The sequence below is a fragment of the Megalops cyprinoides genome, chromosome 17, assembly GCF_013368585.1.
Source record: "Megalops cyprinoides isolate fMegCyp1 chromosome 17, fMegCyp1.pri, whole genome shotgun sequence".
NCBI lineage: Eukaryota > Metazoa > Chordata > Actinopteri > Elopiformes > Megalopidae > Megalops > Megalops cyprinoides.
The window spans coordinates 7,384,195-7,409,566 of record NC_050599.1 but is presented as its reverse complement, the minus strand read 5'-3'; the positions used below and the strand labels follow the sequence as shown (position 1 = coordinate 7,409,566).

The following is a 25,372-nucleotide window of genomic DNA, read 5'->3' as shown; positions in this document are numbered from 1 at the left end:
ATGCACACCCTAAAAATGGCTTAAAGGAGTGCAGATACTGCTACTGATGGAAACGTAGGTTTAAGAGCACTATGAATCAAGCTGTTGTTTTAGCAAAACTAAATTTAACGAAACTATCTATTGGGCTTCAGTGAGCTGTAGGGCTGTTACACTGTATAATACTGTAAACAGCAGGGGTCCTGCGATGTAGTTTCCAGATATTCACACTTTGAAAATAATGATATGCAGAAGTGTATTTTCACGAATAAAAATATGGCCATTCTGGAGGCGTGATAGACAGGAGCGGGCGATAGGAACGCTCTGCTACGCTGGCCCCCTGTCTCCCCTGTCAGACGGAGTGAGGAATGACTGTCCCCACCCCTCTGCTCAGTCCCTGGTGCTGTGATATTTAGAGCATTCCTCTTTCAGGATGAATAAAACAACATCGCTCACAGTCTCACACAAAGTTTGGCACAGAGCACGCATTACATTACAGGGGGCCCTGTGAATTTTCACCCCATCACTGTGATGTAACTATCGGCGGCCTGAATTGAATGGGACTAAAACAATAAATTAGAGACAGGATATTGTGGAAGTGCAGACCTGTTTGAGAAGACTGCATTTGTTTGTATGGGGTGAGGCTACGTTTGCTCTCTTGAGTTTGATGACAGGGGAGTAGTGTGAATGTTGCTGCATATACATAGGAGGCTGAAAGTCAGGCCTCAATTCAGTGTGACAGCAACGGGCTTGAGTCATTGCGCTTTGGGCTTTTTTTTTCCATTATACGAATGGGTCTCATCCTTAACTCAGTAATGAAATTAAGCAGATCCAAGGGTGCAGAGTATAGCTAGAGTAGATCCAACCTCAGACAAACATCATCATTATGGTGATGCTGGTGATGTAAGCTGGTAAGGGCACGATAACAAGAAGAGTCAAAGACTGCATACCCTTCTTATCATAAAAAACTCATTTAATTTAACCCACATAACCTTTACTAATAAATTAAAGCAAGTGCCATTTTTGATGTTTGTTTCTCAAACATTATGACCTCAAAGAAATAAATAAATATGTTGCGTAACATTCCAAAACTCTGTAGCGCTTATCATGATTCTGCACGTCGAAGTTAAGATCAAATCACAAAGTGTGAGCAACAGCCCCCGCTAAGTAAACGAAACCTGCCTCCAGCTTCCCTAGATGGGACCTGACAGAGAGGGCAGCGACAGAGAGAATGCAGAGAAATCTCTGCCTGCCAGAGCATTTTAAAACCATTCCCTCAGCGAGCCATTCTCTGGCCCCCAGAGCCAGACAGCCCGCTTGTCAACAGTGTCCTCAGACTTGAACGATCTATTACACTGTTAATTAGATGGCCACAGCCGTTCACGGCATCTCTTATCTTTGAGCCTCTGCTCGTGGTGCCTTCAGGGGGGAAATCAAACCGCATATTTGATTATGATGATGAATTGAAATATTCATGCCCCCCCCCTTCCACCCCACACCTCCCACACCCCCCACCCCCAAACAGCTGACATTCACCGCATTTATATTTCACGATTTCCCGGATGAATGAAAAAAATTTGACTCTCCGATAAATATTCATGGACAGGAGCAGGTAGTTAGCAACCGGCTTTATCAGTGAAGAGCACATCTCAATACTGCTTGCTCTGTGCAATTGTAATGATGTCTCAGACTGTACGCACGGTACAAATTACCCATCTTTATAATCTCCCAGGAAGAGCTGACAGCCTCGCATTCAGTGCCAGCGTGTTTCTGTGTGACTCAGTAAAGAGAATCAATTGGAAAGAGTGCTGCTTTGGAACGATTCCACGCAGGTTAAGAGATGGTGGAGAGAGGAGATGGGGCGAAGTGAATCCGTTTAATGACTAACATTCGAGATTAATGTGTGGCAGGGCCCTAGCATTTCCTCACAGTGAGGGTTAAAGAGGAAAATGATTGTGATGCTGAAAAATGACCGCCTCTCAACTGCATATTATAAGTGAATTTTGAGGCAAATGAGTCCCTTGGAGCATGTGCCTGTGAAATTCCTTTGTGAAGGATAGATATGTGAATTGGGAATTCAGATACATTTATATGCTCTGGACTATACCTGTCACTTAAACAATGAATTTCAGAAGAAATGAGAGTATTCACAGTCAGAGGATCAGAAATTGCAGTGAAGATTTATTCACTTTATTTACCTTGTACTTTAAATTATGATATGAAATCATTATATATATATTGTTATAAATACATGCATTGTATATTATGCATATAATGGTGGTACAAGCCTCCTTAGGGGTTAGATGAAATCATAATTTGGACTAAAACCCTCATGGAAAACCAGGAAAAAACAAGGTCACACCAAGACAAAAAAAATTGTCTTCAATCACTATCCAAGTTCCAATTGGTTGTAAGCTTTGAGGGAAGTACCACGGCTGCTGTACGGCAGAAGATCATTGGGTAAATGCTGATGTCCAGAGTCTGGCCAGAGGTAATGCTGTCTCTTCTGTCTCCACAGATGATCCGACCGTACAGGGTCTGGATAAGTCCAGACACCTGCAGACAGGAGAGATGATCATCATTGTGGTGGTGCTGGTTATGTGGGCAGGTAAGGGCATGACTATACATCACAGGTGCAAAGTCAAACACCTGGATGGCCAGTCCTGGCCTTTGGGATGTGCTAACAAATTCTCACTCATTTCATCAATGAATTGGTTAAATGACCAACACTACACCAACACATAAAATATTTTGCAGAGTCATTACAAGAGTCAGTTTAATGAGATAAATATAGAAATGCAAGCAGCCAGAGCTGTGCTAAGATTCTTATGTTGGAATGAAGCTGTCTGTACTTCTAGTTGCAAGATTCTCTCTTAATGAAAAGGAGCACTATAAAATGATTCCTTGTCAGACACTCCTTCATTTGCATTAAAGCTGCAGTAACTGTCAGTGCAGGCAAACAGCTACTGATGGGAGCAAAGAAAGAGCAAAAAACACTGTTTTATTAGCCCATACCCCACCCTTTATGACCCCAAAGCCACATTTACATTGATTGACAGTGATCACAAAGTGGCAGAATGAACAACATCAATCTTAAACATCTGTTGTGTCTGTAAATGTCTTAACTGTTTAACATTTATTCACCAGACACTGCACTGCTGCACTAATACTATGAATCCAAGATCATTATTGATAAATAATTTACTGTTATCCCAGGCTGTCACCACCACCAACCAAATGCAGGCTGAACTAATTTCCGATGCTGCCTCTGCATGAGTGAATTAGGTCTTGGGAACATCTGGCACTCGTCTGGTCCAGCTATATATGGTTAGAGATGGGCGGCAGTGTAGCATAGTGGTTAAGGAGCAGGTCTCGTAACCGAAAGGTTGCCGGTTCGATCCCCGCTGGTACACTGCTGCTGTACCCTTGGGCAAGGTACTTAACCCACAATTGCCTCAGTAAATATCCAGCTGTATAAATGGATAACATTGTAAAGAACTGTAACCTATGTACGTCGCTTTGGATAAAAGCGTCTGCTAAATGAATAAATGTAATGTTATTTTTTCCTTTCTATAAAACATGCTTATCAATTTAAAACATTTCAGTCTTAATTTCCCTATTATATCTGTGATTCACCAACACAGCAAATGACCTAATCACCAAGTCTTTTTATGCATTTGTTTATTCCACTCTCTCCCATGAATGTTATCTACACACACATACTGTAGAACACGATCAGCCTCTCTCTTCAAATCTGAATTTCAAAATCTGATTGACACTTTCCCCCTATTATCATAAGAAACTGCCTAGCTGCCGATCATAGATTGTCACATTTTGTTCCAAGACAGGAAACACTTGGGCTAATTTTTACTAACACACCCACCCACCTGGCCTTTTCATCTAAACACATGCTGTATATTTCCAGCAGTGTAGAGAGTCTAGAGGCACATATAGAGGCCTATCATGTGAAGGAAATGGGTATTGGTAATTGATTATTTATTAAAATCATTAAAAGCAGCCTTGCATTTCTGTCATTAGCCACTATCATTGTACACCTCATTCAGAATCTAAGTAAAAAGTGTAAATCATTTAAATTATTGTTTCAATACTTTACATGGACAACAAGAAATTGAAAAAAATATGGGGACATTATGAAAAACAGTTAAAATTGTGCAGTTAATTTAATGACCATATCTCAGAAGATTTGTTTATCAAAGAGCTAAAGACTTGCTGATCAAAGCATATCTTTTGTCTTTGTACTCTCTGGGTTATCGTAAAGATAAGAGGTTAATAAGACTTGATTTATCTGATCACTTTGATGGGATGTTTGTTGGAATATACGCACACAAATCGGGAAATAGAAGAACATGCAATTTTGGCCAACCTAATCTCAAAATCTGTGGCCAGGCTAGAGCTGTGACTCTGTTTTCGTGATAGACAGATTCCATTACAACAGAAAGGCCAGGAGAGGACAGGACTCAGGACAGTGCTCCACAAGATACCTGGCCGTAAAAAACCCTCATTACGAGGCCTAGAGCAAAGCTCCAGTTATATAGATTATATGGCCAACATAAAGCCATTCCTATAGCTGACACTGCACTGACTATACACTAGAGCAAACTACCTCACCTTTCAATTTATGTTTCAGTAATATCCACCTAGCTATAAAATAGGTTTTATTGGTTGACGTTGCAAAGGATTATATGCTATAAATAACATTATCGGAGCTTGTTTGAAATTAACATATTACAGGGACCATATTATATACCCTACATTCTACACATGTTGTGTTTTCAGGCATATTGGTGGTGAGAATGGCTTCCGTCCCAAAACCCACAACAGCTATTTTTTGATTCCCTTTAAACATCTATATCATAGCAAGCAATTCCAGCTACACTGTGAGATAAGCATTTTTCTTCTCCAGTGAGGGGGGCGGGCACTGATACTGGGTCTGAGTGATTGGCGTATCGCTGTGAACACGGGGCTGAGGTTCACGGTAGCTCTGTGTCTCTCTGTCTTCGGCAGCCGTCATCGCCCTGTTCTGCAGGCAGTATGACATCATCAAGGACAACGACTCCAGCAACAGCAAGGAGAAGGCCAAGCCATCCTCAGAGCGTAGTACCCCCCAGCACCACAGTGGGGGGCTGCTGAGAAGCAAGGTGAGGTCTCTCTCTCTCTCTCTCTCTGTGACCACACTGGCCACCCTGATGAGCCATTTCTCTGAGCCACTGCCAGCACCCTCTAACAGCTGACCCTGGATTAGAATCCCCACCCCTAAGCCAAACCTCTGCAGGTTTTGGAGTAAAAGGTGGATGCTGGTCCAGGATCAGCTCTTGGCATGGCCTTCATCACATAGAGGCCACTTCCAGCAGTTCATAGCCCTTATTGAAGTCCCCATTCTCAGATACCTTATCTGTCAGGCATTTTCTCATCAGTGTCTGATAACAGAAGCGCCCTTTCATGATAACTCTAATTGAAAACAGAACACCTCTAATTTAATTAAATGTGTTCTGTAAAAAAAAGACATGGAAGATGATTGATTTCTCACTCATAATTGTTTTCACTGGAGATATGAGGAAATGAACATTCCATGTATGAAGCATATGAGAAGATAAACTAGATTAAAAAACAGAGACAATAAAAAGTAGCTTCTTATATTAATATGAATGCAATCAGAACTGCTGACTGACTGCTGACCACCCCAAGGCTAAATGCTGGCCTGGCTTATGTAAGTAATGAGATTCTTTCAGAAGGCTGGTTATTCATGTAATTAATAAGTCAATTAACAGAGAAGACAGATAAGAATTCTGCTTTATTGAGAAAACTCAGCAAAATGGGATGGAGACCTTGTGCAATATGATGTTGAATTATGTATTAACCTACCCGTTTATAAGATAATCACTGAGAATCTGTGCACATTATACATTACATACATTTGTGAATTAAATTGCAGTACTATTGTAATGATGAACATTAACCCTTTATTACCTAAATTATCACATGTTGGCAATTCTGAATAGAGATTACATCCAAATGCAGACAGTCCAAATAACACTTTACATAGCAAAAAGGTAATATACTTCACAGAAAATTACTGTTTAAATTTTTACAAGTCTTCAGAGCTTTCCCTTAGTTAGCAACAGTTATTATTTATTTCATGGAGAATATAACAATTCAGCAATATGGGCTTAAGTGATCGATTAGACCTGACTGTAGTATCCTACAGGTACACACGACTTAACAGATAGGGAGAAGATACATAATCCATTTTCTAAACACATTAACCTTGAGTGAATTCAATTACCTTTAAAAAACAATAAAAACAGCAAACGTATTCTGTAAAAAAAAAATTTAAAAAAAGATGTAATCCATTTCCACACCTGTGGGAAGAAAAACTCAGTAAAAAGAGGCTTTTACAGTAATTGATTTCTGTTTCTTTTGACATAAATGGGCCTAAGGAGCTTCTCTACAATTATAATCAATGTCACCATGTTGGCAATAGATGCAGCTGAGTCAGGGATCCTGTTCCTTATTGATAAAAAAAAAAGCCTGGAAGTGACTTGACCAATCACAGTGCATCATCAGAGAGCAAACCAGTCTGAAAGCACTAACAGGGGCTTAACCACTTTGATTGGACTGATACAGAATGTAATAATCTGGCTATACCACCAGAATATCTGAAGCCTCAAAAGCCACAATAAAGTGCTGAAGAGTGATTTCTGCTTCAAAACTATCTCTGAAACTGTGCCTGAAGAACTATAAAAAAAAAACTTTTTTTTGAGATATCTGCTGACCTACATAACAAATAATTCATATGCTCTACAAAAAAAAAAGTTCTCTCGGGTATATTTCGAAGCTGACTTTTTTTCTGAACGGCCTCTGTTGCTGAGCAAACCCAGCTCATTACCTCTGCCCCCAAGACATACTTTGAGCTGCATTCTGACGTTACACAGCTTGACTTTCTCTATAACTGATGAGTTTGCGTGTGTGCGTTATTTGTTGCCGTGGAAACATGCATGTACTGTTTGTGCATGCATGTGCATGTACTCAGCACACATCAGAGCTCACAAGTCACAGGCAATGCATTCCCCGAAAACCCAGTGGTGATTATCTGTTGGTGCATGATTGATATCTGATCCTTTTTACCACATCTTCTAAAAAGAATATCTGTATTCTGGTCTCTCTTTGAAAACAATTTGTCTGATCAGCTTTTCATCACGTCAAAGTTTAGATTCGTTTAGCCCCAATCCTGTCTTTTTTTCATTGCAGCGCATAATTAACCGAGCCTTTCCCTGACCTTGTCCTGTTTGTGTTTCTTTATCTTGCAGTTTCACCAGTCTGTGCCGTCCATCAACATCATTGATGTCTGATAAGAGCCCTGCACTCACCAGCCCTCTGTCGTCACCTCCACCACCTTCTCACTGGCAAGAGCAGCGCAAAGCATAAGGCCGTCAGCCTGACTGCGGAGGGGACATAGGCTTCACTGTGCAGGCATCCGATTCCACCCTCTCAAAGGCACACAAACACCACCCCCCCCCCCCCCACCCCCGCTGTGGGGATGCTGAACATGACAAACGGAATAATATACATGACATTCGGCGTCATTCATCGCCAAACCCATGGTTGCGACAAACATTATCCCTGGGGTTGGCTCTCAGAGAGTGGAGGCTGGAGGTTTTGGAGGGATTCACCTACATTACACAACATAGGAAGAAAGCTGATTTTTTTTTGATACGACAGAACTACAGCTGTTTTTGTTATTTCTCTGGCTTGTGGTCAGCATAGTTTCCTGTGCATGCTCTCGTTTCTGTTCAGAAAATGCAGTTTTGTACCGATACCATAAAAAGAGATTGTCACAGATGAATGTTCTGATGCTAGTTGATTACTGTGTACATAACAAAACCTGAATTTCTCAGTTTAAAGGAGCCTTGCATGGGATCAAATATGGATATGGAAGATGGAAATAACTGAAGGTCACTGAAACAGTTTTCATCGATTATTCATGTGACTCATTTTGTCTATGACAATGCATTCTAAACAACATACAGTTATGCACATAAGTATATCATTTAAAGAGTTGCATGTTGGTCATTAATCTGTGAAGCAATAGTGTGTGGTTTGTAATAAGCACTGTTCTAATTTAGTAAATGAATGCAAGAATGATAACAATAGGAGTAATAACTATTATAGATGTCTAATGTATGTTGACCTATAATATTTATATCACATATTGCTGAAAGTAGGCTTAGATTTACATGACTATTTTTTCAACAAATCCAATTTACAGCAATGTTTTGTTTCATTCAATGTGTTTTAGGGTTATATTCATCAGTTGTAAATTGCACCACAGTGAGAGTAATGTATATTATACTATACACATACAGGAAAATAAAGAGCTTCTATGCACCAAAAATTGAAGTGTGGGTTGTCTTTGTAGCATTCTCTGTTTTCTGAAATAACCAACAACAGCATTAAGACAATGGAGGAATTGAAGAAAGTGGAACCTTTGTATTTCAGTAGATAGCTTGCAGCCTTAATATATTTAAATGCATAGCTTTTGGGCCATTCATATTTAAGCAAATTGTTTCGGTGCTTACACAACATTGATTTCAAGGAAAGATTTTTGTCCAAGACAAAAAAAAAATATTTGTTGAAATATTATACTCACGGTAAGGGGAAAATGGCAAAGCAATGAGACCAAGCACAGTCTTTCAACTGAAAAAGGAGAGGATGACAATAATAATGTCTGCAGTGGTGTTCCTGCTTCTGGTTGAACACTGCAGATGAACTGAAAGGCAGTGTGTGGGCATGTTTGTTAACAGCAGCTCTCACAGACTGCCTGCCCAGTAACCATGAAGGTGTGAGGGAGGAACTTCGCATTAAAGGAAGATTTTGTAATCTAAAAAAGCACTGAGGTGACGTACTGTCACGGTGCTGTATGTGTTAACATCAGGAACACGCACAAGGGGTAGGAGGGCTTGAATCCCTGCCCTTTTGGCTCTAAGGTCAAAGGTGCCTTTTCCTGCCAGATAGACGGGCAAGCCGCACCTTTTTAAAATCTGAATCCCTGCCCTCCAGAAAGTCTGTGTACAGCCCTGGTCAAAAGCATGGCAGCAGTCTTTTATGTGGAAATTTGTTTTACATTTCATCATGCACAGCAATTAAAATCACATTTCAGTATTCCAAATCTGGAAATGAATAAAAAGATCCCAGACAAAGACTTTGATTTTACACCTCTGCAGCCCAGCCTGACCAAACACTGTACTGATATTTTTTGGTGTGAAAAGTTCAGAGAAAAAAGTGACCTGATTACATACCTTGGTACAGATTTTCAGATGACCAATGACCAGATAAAAATCACCAAGTCTGGGGGAAGAGACTGCAGCCAGTTGAAATGAACTCTATCCTGTTACAGCTGAGTTTAAGAGAACAGTGCTGTTTATCAACTGTACAGCATATAAATACAGAGGTAGCAACTATTGCTAAAAGTTGGACAACACATACCGTAGATCTTGGTATCAGTGTAAAAGTGGTATCCCAACCCATAATTTCTGAATGACATGTCCAAGTGACTGAACAGTGATACAGAAGAGTAGTAGGCCCTGAGGAACACCCTGGCTGTATAAGATGGATCGATCTGCACAGTTAAGATTAACACATGGTTATCTGTTGCCAAGACTGAATTTCAACCAGGAGAAGGCTTCCTCAGAGGGCAGCTTTTCTGTAGGATTAAGAAGTGCAAAGTGTCTGACAATGCCAAACACTGAATTTAAATTCAGGAGGAAGAGGACATTAATGGCTCCCGGGTCTGCAGCTGTAAGCGAATCACCTCAGTGCTGTGTTTCACTCTGAATTCAAAGCTAGAGGGTACGAAACGAGTCACTGGATTCCTCATACTTCTGAAATGACTCACCGCACAAGCTATCAGAGAAAAAGATCACTAGCTGCACAGTGCAAATACATGACAATGCAAAGAAACTAACAATGTGAATGGGAATGTTTTATTCATTTTTACTATTATTAACAACACGATGTAAATACTTGAAAATACAAAGAGACTAGCGATATGAATGGGAATGTATGACTGGAGTTTTAGGCAAGAATGATCTACATGACCAATCATGGCTATTTTGTGGCTAATTGCAGTTATTTTATATGCCAGAAGTACAGAAAATTGTTTATATTCTTTCCTTTCTCTGGCTTGTGGTAATGAAATTGCAAATATTTTTGTAATTTTGAATAATTACCATACAAAGGGATCATCATAGGTGAATGTTCTGATGCAAATTCATTGCCGTCTACATTTAACCATTATTAAATAGACTACATGCATAGTTATTGATGCCATCAATGGGCACACACATTTTGTAAGTCTTTGTCAAAATACTGTTCACAAATCAAGGACAGATAAGAATTTTTTTATTCAGCATTTCTTGGAAAATTCAACCTTGTCAAGGTTTGTCAGTACAGTAAAGGCTGTTACATTCTTCTCTGTATCAGCTGCAAAAGAAATCATTTTAACAGTGTATGCTGTGTCCTCCCCCCTTCTGTAGAATAAAGAGCAAATCCTTTTCACCTCAACAATCCTTGACATCGTAACTTCTGTTGTTAACAGTTTTTCCTCAGATATAAAGCCAGCGGTAGTGCCAGTCTCTTTGGCTCTCAGCCTTAGAGAGATGGATTGAAGTAATGGACTTGTGATTCACTGAGGACCACACACGCTTTCCAGGGTTGAAAATGGCTTTCATTCATACTGTTAGATCCCTCCCATGAATGGCTTGTTAAGTAATTCAAAGCTAATTGAGCTCATTTTTTCCTGCATGTCTAATTGTTTATATACTGACAGAGAATGACAGGGCTTTGGAAATGTGTGGGATATTGCTGGATAAGCTGTATTAACACCAGCTCAGTCCATTCAAGTTGAAATCTAAACTCATCCAATTCACTGAGTGCATCACCGGTACATCAAATTCACTTCTTTACAATGCCTACGGAATCGATTTTTCCTCCTCACTCCTCATCATTACTGCTTCCAAACTCAGTCTGCACAAAGAAACTGCAGGAAAAAAAAGAAACTTAATCAAAACTAAAACTCTCTGTTTAAGCCTTAAAGTCAGTGGTCACTATTTATGGGCTGCATAAGGGATATTACATAAAATGAATCCCAGATCAAGCTGTCAATGTGTATCCACATTTACAATGTCAGACAAAAATACAATATGCCATCCATTTCTCCACTTTGACCTAACAAAAGGATTTTTATTGAACATTTTACAGGCCTGAGATACAGACGCTGGTGAAAATGTCACTCTCACAAGGACGACACCCTTTGCACATGAGCACCAGAGAGCTGATTTCCATTCCTGACAGCACCTCTTTCCTCCTTCGTTTGCAGGGTGGAACACTGTTACACCTGAGTGAAAAGGGTACATACAGAAAGGACTTTCATTTCAGACGAACAAACAACAACTATTTTTTTTTTTCCTCTGAGCTAAGCCTTTGCGTCCTATAAAAAAAAAAAAAACACGAATTCAACGCTAAGAGTAAAATTTCATCTTTCCATTTTTCCCCACCTGAAATCAATACTCCATTTGGAAAAAGAAAAAAAAAAGTCTTAATGGAGCGATCTCTGTCCTTCGATGACAAGCTCTGGGGCATGTTGAGTTTGGCTCACGCATTTGGGCTCCACCAGCCCAACATGCCCCCCCCATCCCCCCACCCCCCCACGGTGGGAAATCAATGCCAAACGGGGCAGCGGGTCCCAGATGATGTGGATAAGAGGGAGGAGGGCAGGACTCCTGGCCCACCTGGCAGCGTTCCACACACCCTGCTTTCCAGACCTCCCTGTTATCGCGCACTGGGTCACCCACTGCTCTGCTGGAGGAGCTCTGAGAGCCAGAGATTCCTGAGGAGATACAGCCACTGCTGAGGGGGATGCGGGAAAAAACAAGTCCGCTGTCAACGGGGATAAAGGAACACCTTTTTGCTGTTAACAGGGACGCGGGAAAGACCTTTGTATTGTCGACACGGATAACTTCTGTGTCGAAGACAAGAACAGTGAAGGTTCTGTGAGAAAATGAAACCCGGGGGAAGTTTAAAAAGTCTCATTGACTTTGTAACAATATCTGAGGTAGACTGCCAGAAAGTGATGACTTGAGTTAATGAAAGTGTATAAAAGACAGACATAAAACCAGAGCAAATGGGGTGTTTGACATCAAAAATAATATTGTGCAAGACTCAGTGGGAATAATCCGGTTCCTGAAGAAAATGCTGTAAAAAAACACTGCAAGTCCAATCACCTCATACCACTTCAAATGAACAAAGAAATCAGCATTAAATCAGTGCAGTAAAAACCAAGAAAAAAGCAACATTTTCCACAAGATGAAGTTACCCTCCAAAGAGCAAGATAATCCTAATTAAAGTTCAATAAAAATAGCACAGAAGTGGGTTACCACAAAAAAAACTAAAAATTATAATCCCAAATGATGGAAAATCGAGACTCAGTAAACTACTTCACAAGCAGTTATAAAACAAGGCTCCTCAGAACTTTTCCTTCTCTTATTATTTCACGAAACGAGAGAAGGCAAAAAGCCCTCTCTGACATGCATGTGTGCTGCATTTTCAAAATCCACCATTCCATATGAAGAGCCAGGCTTCCGCAATGATCAAAATTAATGCTAACTAGCAATCAGTAAAGAAAGTGCATCAATAAGGGTTTTTCTTGATACAACTAACATGCACCATTGTTATAAGTCCTTACCAGCAATCAGCAAATTAATACATCAATCTATCAATATATACAGTTTATTAAAATTTTGGTGGTCAACTTGCAGCAGAAATGTACGTCTGTCTTACTGAAATAAAAAGCTCTTGTGTATAGCTCAAATTTGCCAGTGCTTCAAAGTCTTATTTTCGAAGGATCACTGTGTAAGCTGCCAAATTGTCCTTGACCATCTGATATGTGTGATACTTGGTGTGTTTCCTTTGTGTGATTCTATGAGATTTTAGCAATTCTGTTTACTATAGTGCAAACTGAGCAAAGGAAACCGGCATTTTGTGCATAAAGATTCATTTAAACCACAAGCCTTCGTATTCTCGTCTGTGAACAGTTTCAGGGGAAAAAGCAATTTAACAGGCCTAAAAGCATATGAAGACTAATGGAAACAGCTGTAATTTCCATAAAGTGTGCTTGACAGCATTAAAAATTGCTCTTGTAAAAATTATAGTCAGGTCATTGAAAACTGCAAGAGGTGGGGTTCTCACAAGTCACATGGATTGATTTTTTTCCCAACAAAGAACTATCAGTGGAAACAACTGTCATGGTGGGTGTTATGCAAAACCAGCCAGATCGTTCTTGACACTAATAAATTTGCTTCTACATCCAAATGCAAACCTGGCAATTGATTTCCATCTGCTCAGCACTTCCACCGCATTCTGATGACTGACCAATATGACAGTAAGATTTTAGAGTCGATTCGAGTCTGGCTTGATGACAATGGGCTGTTTCACTGACAGTATTTAGGATGTGAACTAAATCCAGCAAAATGACCTCCATCTCCCTTTGTGGTCGGACCCTGGACTGATTAACCCCCCTAAAGGGTCAATTACCCCCCACCCATCAAGAAGCAGTTTGCCCCTAAATCTGCTGCAGGTTGGCAACACCATAAATCTCTCACACCCAATCAGAGCATACCATAAATCTCTCATTGCCAATCACAGCACATCATAAATCTCTCATAGTCAATTAATGTTTCCCCTTACAGCAGGTCCCTTTCTGCAGAAGAATGGTACAACCTGCCCCAGCGGAGCTTTAAGGGGGGAAACACATAACTTACACCACCCGCTGAGTGGTTAAGTAGCTGTAACCTGAATACTGCAGGCTTGATTCCTCAGTGGATCACTATTATAACACTCCTGAGCCAGGTATTGCTTCAGTAAGTATCCAGCTGTATAACTAGATGTGTAAATATATACACTACGTAAGTAACCGTAGACCAGGGCACCTGCTTATAAAATAAATTATGTAATATTCACTCTTCAATGTGAGCAGAAAGATTTTCATTGTTTTGGCGCTCTGATCTATAGGTGCTACAAATGTCAATCATATGTGCCTCCAATGAGTCTATTGTTTTGTTTTTCAGCACATAATCTCAGTATCATGGAAAAAACAACCTAAAACAGGGTAAAATAGCACACTCTGCTTGTAAATTTGTTTTGATATTTTATTCATAAAGAGTCTATAATGTGTAACTGTGAATGTATAACGCAGAATTCACTGTCAGCTAGTGATTATTGTCATAGCCCAGTTATTCATGTATTCAGCTTACGCTCTAAAAAACACACCCATATAGGGTTAAGTACTAGAAACAATAGTCATTTGTCACAGTCCTACATGACATTATTCTTATCAAGTGGTGAAGATTATGAAGTGATGCATTTCACTATATCTAAACAGTACTGAATTGATCAAATAAAACAACATAATTTCATGTTTGAACAAACTAATTTATTAGGTTTATACTTATCTAATGTACCGATCAACGTTCTTTGTACAAAGCTTGTCTTAAACATGGACAGGAAATTCAATATGCTGTCTAAAAAGTCTGATATCACAACATTATTCATAGAAATCCTGTTATTGCATAGACTTCAGCAAAAAGCACCTTAGATGAAATAAATATCCATAGACCAATAGTCTAAAATATACAGTTTAAAGACAAATCCAACACGTGTCAATCAGAGACTTTTTAAAAAAAGAAAATGAATATCATCGAGCTTTTCTCTTATGATTTACTTAAGTATTATACACCAATGGGAACAAAGGGTTGCTTTGATCTTAATTCAGATTAGTTTTGTTTAGAGTTCATTGAATTATATTATAGAGAACAGAACTCTGTAGAAACACTGTCAAGATGTTTCCATGGAATTGCAGTTTTACAGATATCGTATTTAATATCTTTAATGAATGAGTTACGATTGTGACAGAGAGCCGTTGTATTTGCCTGCCACACGAGTGATACCCACGCTGAACAACATCAGCATTTCAGTCAGAGCATCTGCATTGATGAAAGGTACATACATATAACACATAATATGTTCTCATGCTGTAGTCCAGAAACCATAATCAAGGCTCTAAGTCAATAAAATATCAATAAAATCAATGTTAAAAAATAAACTCCATAATCATTTATTTTTAAAATTTAGATTAGCTCAGATGATCAGACCTGAAAAGCAAATATAATGTACTCCCTAACAGTGTTTTTCAAAGACAGTACTTATCTAGTACTGATCTAGGCTCAGTATTTAAGCAACTATCCCTAACAATGCCTACTCTTGCCATGTTGACAAGTGGTCACATTTTACAGCTCCTGTTGGACTCCAGCTGTAATTATAAATTTTTCATACGTACTGCAGTGTGTATCTCTTTCAGACACTTTTGTCATTTTTAAATTTTGGAACTGGTGGTTCATGCAACTGAAAAGGGAAAACACGGTATCACGGTTAAAGCAGCCCATAAAAAGAAGCAATCCCTGTTATGACCCCAAATATCTTCCCTCACCCCTGAATGGGGAAGAAGAGAGCAAATGCCACATAATGCAGATCTGGAGAAAATAGGTGAGCTGTGTGCAATATCATTTATACTGCACTCCCATTTGTGGGCCTGTTCATGTCTGAGACCATTAAAATCTAAATAAGGCAGACCCTTGGATCAATGATAGGATTTCTCTGCCAGTTGAAATCAATCTAAATTAGACCTTATTCCACCACGTAGGGTAGCTGCTATTACTGATTGCATGTTTGTTACATTTATATTCAAGAGATGTTCTAGGTGATTGTCTGAATATCAATATGCTTTCCAACAGTCGCAGAGCTGAACTATTCTGTTAGATAAATGTTTCAATATGGTTGAGGGATACACTTTTCCTAAAAAATGTCTTTATTGCAAAAAATGTAGGTCTAAAATGAATCAAACCGCTATGTAATTTGTCTTTAACTATCAGTTATTGATATGAACGAATATTACTTTTCCAGATAAATGAAATACCAGAAGAGGCTGAAGAATGTTTGTGTAGAATGCATGTTTAGAAAAAGTTTAGAAAAGAAAACAGATGACATTTTCTGAAATCCATTAAGGACAAAGGACATTGTGGTAAGACTGCATTGATTGAAACCATTGCTTATGTAGGAGGGGGCGAGGGTGACATTATGACAGTTAAGCAAAAAAGGAAGAAAATTCAAATCATTCCCTGATGAATTTGGAAATGAATAATTTTTGCAACCCTAATATCTTGCATTCTTATGCAACAAGTAAAACACTGCCTAGTTGGCAAATGAAAAAAACTGAGCCTATGAAAATACAAATAGGATTTCACCAAAAATTATTGAAACTGGCCACACAATGCAGATTTCACACACAATTTTAACTGCAAACCAATGTAAATAACAAACAAACATTTACAAATCCTATATAATATGACAAAGATGAATCATTTAAGCTGATAAACTATCAGACGTTTGACAGGATCTCTCAAATCTATGAAATTCAGCAAATATTAAAATTTCTGATGTTGTCTGCTACAGTACTTCAATAAACTCATCATTTCAAATAGTTCAATATTTACAACAATTATATCATCTTTAATGCTGAAGAAAATCTGTACACACAGGTTCTAATATTAACTTGACAAGAAGATGGCATATCAAACAGCGTAAGTATTTTTTCTTTTTATCCTGAATAATCCACTGTGGTGTAACCTTTTAAAGTATGTTCTAACACAGTATTGGTCAATATCTTAGTTCCAGAATGCAAAGCGGTGTCACCATCTGTAAATCTTGGCAGGTTAGAGTATGGATGCACTGAATTGAGATTCTGAGTGCAGATATGGTTTGGCATTTCTATTGATGGACTTCAGACAGGTTGGCATTAGAAAAACATTAAGGCCATCACTTTCCAAAGGGCTCCGGTCCCCCAACAATCCACTGAATTGACATCTGAGCTGCTGGGTGTCTTACCCTCTCCTCTAAATGGGACCATCAATCAATTTTAGTGCAGAAACACCTTGACATCAGGCAGCATTGATCCAATACATTGTGTGCTGTGTCAGGTAAAACAGAAGGTCTAACATACCAAAAAGACAATTTCCAGGATAACACATACAGAAACAACCATTTAAAAGCTCACTCTGGAAAAAAAAAATCACAAAATTACCCACATTGACCGCAAGGTCATTAATGAAACAAACCCAGAAATATATCTTTTCTTGGTCAAACTTAGATGGAATATGTAAAAAATAATGGAAGGGTATCTCATTAGAACTCAAAGGTCTGGAACTCACACACAGATTTTGTAATGGCCAAATATGTAACTCCTTGCTACCATAAAATCAAAATTCTGCCCTTCAAAGTGCCTATGGATACAATGACAGATTGCATTGATTGGAAGTAACCTGGGAAAAGTGGCAGCCTGCTGTATAGTTCAGTGAGGCTAAGTAAACAGACATGCTCTGAGGTGGCCATAAAATCTGACAACTGACTAAAGTACGTATGATAGCTAGCTTGCTAATAAGCTAGGAAAAGTCAAACAGGTCTTATGTTTTACATGTTGTTAATGCACTGTAGTCAGCTAGCTAATTTGCTGATTTTAGTTAGCTAGTTAGCTGTCTAAACATACCAGTAGTGAATTCATATTTCAAATTCCCAGTTGTTGGCTAGTTAACAAATACAATCATTAACTAGTTAGCAAATATATTTTCACCTACCTTGCCTCTTCAGACAGCTGATTGGCTGTCTAGATTTGCTCAGAATTTTAAGATACCTGTTAGTTGGATATCTAGGTGGTTACTTTTTGGACTTGGGATCCAGAGTTAAGTTTTTGACTTTGCATTTAGTAAATAAATTTTGAAATTGGATGTAACCAGTACTAATTCAGACTTGTCTAATGTGAGTTCTTTAACAAAGAGAACAAAGAGTAAAATCCAGCCAAAACTAATCCCCTGGTCTTCTTAGTCACAGGATAACTATGTCCATTTCCAGGTTACAAGGTCAGACCGTGATCTTGAAAGGTGAGTTTTTCTGTTGGGGGGTGGAGGTGGATTCTGGGAGATGTAGTATTTCTGTAAGTCTTCATTCTGAATGTCCCCTGCTCCTGGACGTTAGTCCCTGTTGGGCAGCCTCCAGTGGACTCAGAGCTGCATTCTCAGACAGCGTTCTGGAGCGGGACTCTGCCAGTCTAAAAAAATAAATAAATAAAAAAAAAGGCCTATAGAGAACATCATTCAGAGCCATCAGAACCTCCCATTATTTCATGAGATACCTCATGAAAGCGTTCAGTTCTCATTCACATCGCTTTGCAGATGAAAAAGCTAAATGAAAACCAATAAATAATGAACAAAAAAACACATCAATAGCAGCTACATAGCAATAAACCAGGCATGCATGGTGTTGCTTTCTACTCCGATAAATAACAAATACAGAAACACAGAACAGTAGGTGGGTTTTGGCATACACTGTACAATACTGTAAGTATAACTCCATGGATCTAAACTGTTTAAATTATCATTGAATATAATAATGTGACTCGAATGAAGGAGAGGGGGAATTGAAGGAGGAGGAAGGAGATTTCAGCATCAGATGAGATTACTTCCATGACGTTTGGTCCCTCAAAGAGGAGAGCTGAACAAAACTGGCGTGCCACAGAATGGCCAGCCTAAAAGTAGCATAATTCATCTTCCGATGGCTCTCATGTGAGGATTTCACTCAGGTAACATATATGTGCAATTCATACTGAGTGAGATGCAGAGCCCCTTACATTATTTTCCCCCGAAATTCAAAGGCAGGGATGGAGCTTGTTAGGTAAATTGTCCGTGCAGACATTGTACTTCAGAAACCAGTGTGAATTTCCAATCCATTTGCATCAGGTCACCCCTGATGTGGCCTTATTTGCACACACAGACACACACAATTTCTCTCCCATTTTCGAGCCTCTTTTCAAAGGCCTCTCGCCAGTCTAATCATAACACTCTTGCAGTGCTCTGTGCACCTACAGTAATTTTCCTTGAGTTTTTTTTATTTCAATTATTTTCTAAATATAACAAATAATGAATTCATATCCTAGCATTGGAGGCAAAAAGAATAAAGCTTTATTATATTCATGAGGCAAAGTTAAGGCTAGACTGAATGGACCTGAGGTAAAATCGTCTTCAGCTGGATATTCAACCAAGCTGTATGTGTGTGTTTCAACAGGTAAATTGATTGCAAACTTGCGGACTGTAGTTTAAATCCCAGTGTAGCCTATTCACGGTTTCGGATTCAGAAAAAGGCTACAATCAGAGTCATATTCCGTAACAATTTGCCACATACAAAAAAACAATTTACCATACATGACATAACATATGTTGCAGATACAGATAAAAGAGATAAAACCAGTAAGGGATAAAAAGGATAAACTGCTCTGTTGAAGTCTCACCTCACTTACCTGTGTCCATATCTTCGACATCCATACTGCTGCATGTCATAGAGAAACAAAACATACATTCACTCATCACCATGGTGAAACCCCCGCAACTAATGACACCAATCCCTTATTATAATACATTCAACAGTCATTGGTCTTAGAAAATACTGAAATAATCACAAAATCTACGGTAAGAGGATAGATTTTAAAAGTGTATATGCAGAACAAAATATCAGAAGCGTGAATTTCAGGCACATTTTACATATAGAACAGGATTTCCTGGTGCCCTGATCATTCAGGCTTTGTGTACAACTGCATTTCACAGTGTTAAAAAGTCAGACGAAAGAAGCTGGATGAATGATTGCTGTTTTAGTCCGTTGCTTAATTTGTGTTCGTCATGTATTAGGTGCCATAGCCCCTTTAAGCAGTTCCAAAGAATGACGAATGCTTTACAGTGCCAGCACGCAGAGGCCAATTCCTGAGTATCGAACAAGGAAGTGAAAATTGCAAAGAAGTGAGTCAACAGCTGAGATCAATAAATTCCCACAATGTCAGAGTTGAGGACAGAGCTGCGGCAGAATGTATGAGATGGTGCAGGCAAAGAGTTAAGATGATGAAGGCGAAAGCACTTTGGTTCAAAAGAATATCAGTCCAGGAAAACCAAAGCATAATGTCGGAAAGAAGCAATTGGATCTGTTGACGTAGAGGGCATTTGTACAGAGAGGTCAGAGCTCAGCCAGGTGAAGGCTTTTATCCGTCTCCACCACCCACAGACACTCTTTGTGCCGTCATGTGTTATGTTTAGCCACGTTTAATGAAATGGAAACAGGACAAGTCCATGTCAGGTCATTTTAAAAGGCACTTCTGCTGCTTATATGAGAATGAAACACGGGGAGAGTATCAGGACACAAGAAGCATTTCTAATTAGCATCCTAATCAGATAGCATCAGATTTGGATACTTTCCCTTAAATTCATTTACAAATTTCAAGTTTTTACAGCAATCTTAAAAATTCAAGCCCCAAGACAGATTCAGTAGAGAGATACAATCAAGCCCAGCGCTATGAGGGTGTTTAGGGGTGCATTGCACCCCCAGATGGACCTCAGTGCACCCCCAGTATTCTCCTTATATCCCGATGTCTACATAATATTTATGACTTTTTGTGCACCCCTGTGGATTGCAGCTGCACCCCTCTGTATTTTCTCGCTAGGATACAATACATGTTAAATGTTAAATAACAAACTACTCGTAATTTTCAGGAAAAAAGCTTCTGTGCCGATTGGCAAAAGTGTCTGTGCCAAAGGTTTGAAACAGAGAGCCAGGCTCAGCTTTCGTGTCCCTAGACAGTTTTAACAGATTCTGCATGTTGATTTTGATTCTCTACATTGACTGTTTTTTAAAGGTGTTTTTCATATTTACCTGTTCTTCATGATCCTTATAATAAGTAATGCTTAGCTGCAAGACCCATTTAGTTTTATTGCAGGTCTGTTGCCCTCCTCTGTACTGCAGGAGAACCAGTTTTTTATTTGTGATAAATTATCTACACCATCTGGGAGATTAGCTTCAACTTAGCTAGTGAGGCTGCAGGTTTGAATGAGGACAATCATTAAATTGTGAAGAAGCTCATAGAAACTCCAGCCAGACATTTTGAATGCTTTCATGTCAAGTTAAAAGCTCATATGAATAATATATGCAGGTTCATCTTTTTAGTAACAGTTTCCTGGGTGCTTGCCTCATCGTAACCCTGAGCACTGTAAGAACCGAGGAAGTTGCGTTTACTGTTTAAAATGAATACACAGGTCAGTCTTCACTGAAGACTCTGAACTGAAATTAAATGAGATTGAAGCAAAAACAGGGCTATTCTGCTGACAGAAGTTGAACGCCTAAGTGCATTTCAGCAATTCTGTTTTCACATTCTGTGAAAGACCCTCTCATTCACTGTCTCTCTCTCCAGAGAAAGAAAAGCGAATGAGACAAGTTTGGCTCGAAACGCATCTACCACGCAGCCCAAACCCGCTGACATCTGAACCGCTTTGGACGCAGCGTATCACGTTCTGATTGGACGTCTCTGTTTCTCTTTCCCCTTCAGTGAGAATGTGATTATTTTATAAAGTGTACAAAAGACCAGCCTAATCAATTTGTTCTGGAAAAGGCAGGCGAAAGGCGCCGCGCTACCCAGGAGGTCGGGTGATTGATTGCAGTCTTTAAGAAAGCCTCCAGCCGTCCTGTGCTCATTTGCAGCCAACGGAGGAAAATAAACCGGGTGGCTTTTTTAAGACACTACAGTATCTGACTTTGTTGCTGTGACTGCATGCAGACATTATGCCTTTGTGCAACATGTTTATTCAAAGTGCTACTGACTTCTGTTACTGTATTATGCATTTGTCACATTAGTGTACAGATACAACTCAGGAGTTGAAGAGAACCAGAGTCAGTTAAATCATTTCTAAACGAATGATCTCTGTGTTCAGTTGTGCAACTCCTATAACTCTACAATGCCTCCTTTACATATACACAAAGGCATAATTCAAAATCTTTGCAGTATCTGTTTGCCCAAGTTATTGCTGTCGAACATGAAGAAAAGAAGCCATTCAACTCATAATCAGTTCCTGACTTCAGATTGTTCCAGCCAGGCTACGTTTTGACTGCTATGCCCCCCCCCCCAGAAAGGACAGCATGTCTTTAAGGACAGCCCACAGGAGCTGCCCTGGGTCACCCCCCCCCTGCAATGCACCACACAGCAGCTTCAGCAACAAGAGGAAAGAGTGTTCGCGAGCATCTGGCTGATACAATATTTAAAGATTCACCACGACTCCTTCTGGAGGTGACCCCCCCGTGCCTTTGCCTAAAGCACACTTAGTGATCCCCCCCCCCCCCCTTCTGCACACTGACGGCTTTTAATCTCAGTCAGTGGAATCACACATGGCTTCCTTACGTTAACTACAAGCTTTCCCTAGGACAGAGACTTCCTGTGCTGAATAAAGGAGATTGAACCAGGCCCAAGGCAGTGTTTTCCTTGTATGTCAGTGTAAATAAAGTGGCTGTTAATAATTGATGTGGGTGTGGGTGTACGATTTTGGCGACTGCTTGGGTACGTCACTCCAGGTTACTACAGACTTGCTGGTGCTGACTACTATGATCCAATAAATTGTAGATGAGTGCCACAGACAGACCTCCTTTTCAGCCAGTTATGAAAAAAATATGAATGTACAGGAATGTTGACTGTTTTTCTGATATTCTTAGTCCCTTACATAACTCCACACGATATTTGATATAAATATGAACAACTTCTTTTCAAATATGTCATCTGCTTGTACTATTAAAATGAATGAAATTACACATTACAGTAATTTAGCCCTGAACGTGCTCAGTAAGGGTTTTACACCTGTCTCTGTGAAAATGGAACAAAATCTGCAAATGCTGCTGCTTTTCCTCCACACTATTAATTAACTAATTAGATCTAGCAATAGCTCAGTTTGACATTTTCCCTTTTTTTCATAATCAATAAAATAAGTATTTCAATTTTTCACATTTACTGTAGTTCATCAGTTGGAAACACATCAATTTCAATGTACTGTAAAGCTAATTAACAAATTGGGCCAACTGGATCAGAGGAATCCAGTGAAACACACACACACACACACACACGCACACACACGCAAACTCACTTGAAAGCACACAGATTCTCTCACACAATTGTCCTCGTGAGACTGTAATGTCTGGGGTGTAATATCTGCAACATCGCCACCGAGGCGGCAGGGCAGTTTCAGTAGCAGAGGGATATCTGGGATGCAGGACACAGTGGGACATTGAAATGCTCTGCCAAGACTAACATGAGCAGCAACGCCCAACACAAGGTCCTGCTGACTCTGAAAGTGCATCTCTGCTGTGATGGTAATGATAATGCAAGCCTGTAGATGCTCTAAAATGAACACTGGGTCAGTGCTCCCTGCACATCACACACACAACCCTGAAGTATCCCAGCAGTCCGAGTTATAAACCCTTCTGAATTAACACATCAGGACATTTATTGTATCTTCTCCCTTGGTGTGTCCTTACCCTCGGGATACATTGTGATAATATGTGGTTGTTGAGCCTGCCAGATCAACAGGAATTACACATACTGCAGGGTATTATGTAGTTTACCATCATTTTTTCACTATGTATCTAACTTTTGCTAGAATGTAGTTTGTACACGGAAATCATTTAAGCTGTAAACATATTTTGTTTTACACACTGAAAATAAAAATGGCTGAGTGGATTCCCATCTGCAGTGAAAGCTGAATTTATATATTTCATATTTCAGGATGTGTTCATTTTTACATTACTCAGACAATATTATCCTTTTTTTCAAGCAAGTATACGCAAGAATTCATATTTAGAAACAAATAAACAACTCAAAGTTCTGGCCAAAGCCCAGAGCAGGATTAAATTCTCTCTTTTAATGTCACAGTAAACTCAACTGATTTAAACACAAACAAGTAAAACAGCAAACCCACTCCGCCCTCGGCAAGGGGATGACTAATGGATATGTTTCACATTTCAGTGATGGTTTTAGGATCTCTGCAGCGTGCAAACTGTCCTACCTCGAGAAGGCGTCATCAAGTCCGTCATCCACATCCTAAAAATGAAAACAGGAAAATACATAAACCCAACAAAACGTCACTCATGCTCACTCTACTCCATCTTCATCAGTAGGTAATTCTGAAACATTAACTACATTATTTTGCAACATTACATTATTTTAAGCAGTTTATGTGTTTTTAGAATAGCTAAAAACTGAACCATTGTTATACAGCTAAATAATGACGGGAACGTTTCATTTGATTTCACACATTTGTCATGTTTCTTCTTTTCATTTTCAATATAACAAAAAAAATACATAAAGATAGAAGATTACTAATTACTATCATTCAAGTATCATGTTTTTACATTTACATTTAAATTTTTAATTCAGCAGATACTCCTATCCAGAGCAACTTACAAGCAGTGCATTCAACAGGGCTGGGAAATTTGCCACACTGGCAACTTAGTGCCATCCTTGATATATTTTTTAAAAAACAATGTAAAATTAATAGAGTCAGAAGTTTCACCTGGGAAATAGAGCAGAATCAAAGGGCCTCCAACTGAATTACAAAACGGAATAAATCTATTCAGAACAGGGCTGGCAATGTCATGGAGTCTACACAGGCAGCATTCTGTAGGCATAGAGCGCCACCCAGTGGTGAGGTTATGTCTCTTCAACAGCCATAGCTCAAACAGAAGCTGCGAAGTAATAACTGTGGGGACATGGAAGCTTAAACATCCCATAATGAGTGGATTAGTCATATACAACACTCTCAATCATTGGCTGATATCAACCAATCAAATTAATGGGACACCCATGATAGCTCCACCCAATATGATGTTCATAAAGCCTCGCACATCACTACAAAATAAAAAACGCTAGCTAAAACAATCCAAACTCACATAATGTGTTAAATATGATCATTTCTGATTATATTTTTCCATATTCAATTTGCTGAATGTGAAGAAATTGTTAATCATGCATGTTTTCCTGTGACTGAATTCTGTTCTCAGAGTGATGTCTTCTGTAAGAAACTTCACTAGATACCAACATCATTTATTAAACGTATTTATGAGTATCTTTAGTATATTTATGAGAATGACACTTACTTGTGGCCTTGAGAACAATTTCAGTACTGACATATTTTTGCATCTCAAAACCTCTCTGTGACCCTGCATCTGGGACTAAGATTTTCCCTAAGTGATGATGGTAAAAGCCCTTGCAATGTGCTTTATCCTTAACTTTGAGCAATGAACTTAAGCATTACATTTTAAGCACGACATTTAAATTTTTCTTAATCAGTGCTTTGCTTAATTTTCAAGTCTGACTCATTCTGTTAGGGGGTGCCCTTAAACCCCCCACCACAGAATCCAGTGC

The 25,372-nt window shown here is 39.2% G+C and overlaps 2 protein-coding genes across 3 annotated transcripts in view; one reads left to right on the top strand and one right to left on the bottom strand.

The window, feature by feature from the left end:
- The window catches only part of fndc4a (fibronectin type III domain containing 4a), a 32,949-nt gene extending 24,601 nt beyond the window's left edge, over positions 1-8,348 (top strand). The window contains exons 4-6 of the mRNA XM_036550614.1: positions 2,495-2,584; positions 5,002-5,135; positions 7,305-8,348. Coding sequence (XP_036406507.1) covers positions 2,495-2,584; positions 5,002-5,135; positions 7,305-7,346 — 266 coding nt within the window. The 3' untranslated portion in view covers positions 7,347-8,348. The remainder of the gene's footprint in view (positions 1-2,494; positions 2,585-5,001; positions 5,136-7,304) is intronic.
- Positions 8,349-17,638: 9,290 nt separating this feature from the next.
- si:dkey-71h2.2 (low density lipoprotein receptor adapter protein 1) overlaps positions 17,639-25,372 on the bottom strand; it is a 38,045-nt gene continuing 30,311 nt past the window's right edge. Inside the window, exons 8-10 of one of the 2 annotated variants that reach the window (XM_036550237.1) lie at positions 24,015-24,049; positions 19,442-19,479; positions 17,639-18,205 (exon numbers count right to left, since the gene is read on the bottom strand). In XM_036550237.1, coding sequence (XP_036406130.1) covers positions 19,443-19,479; positions 24,015-24,049 — 72 coding nt within the window. In that variant the 3' untranslated portion in view covers positions 17,639-18,205; position 19,442. The remainder of the gene's footprint in view (positions 18,206-19,441; positions 19,480-24,014; positions 24,050-25,372) is intronic. The other variant, XM_036550236.1, reaches the window with a different exon arrangement.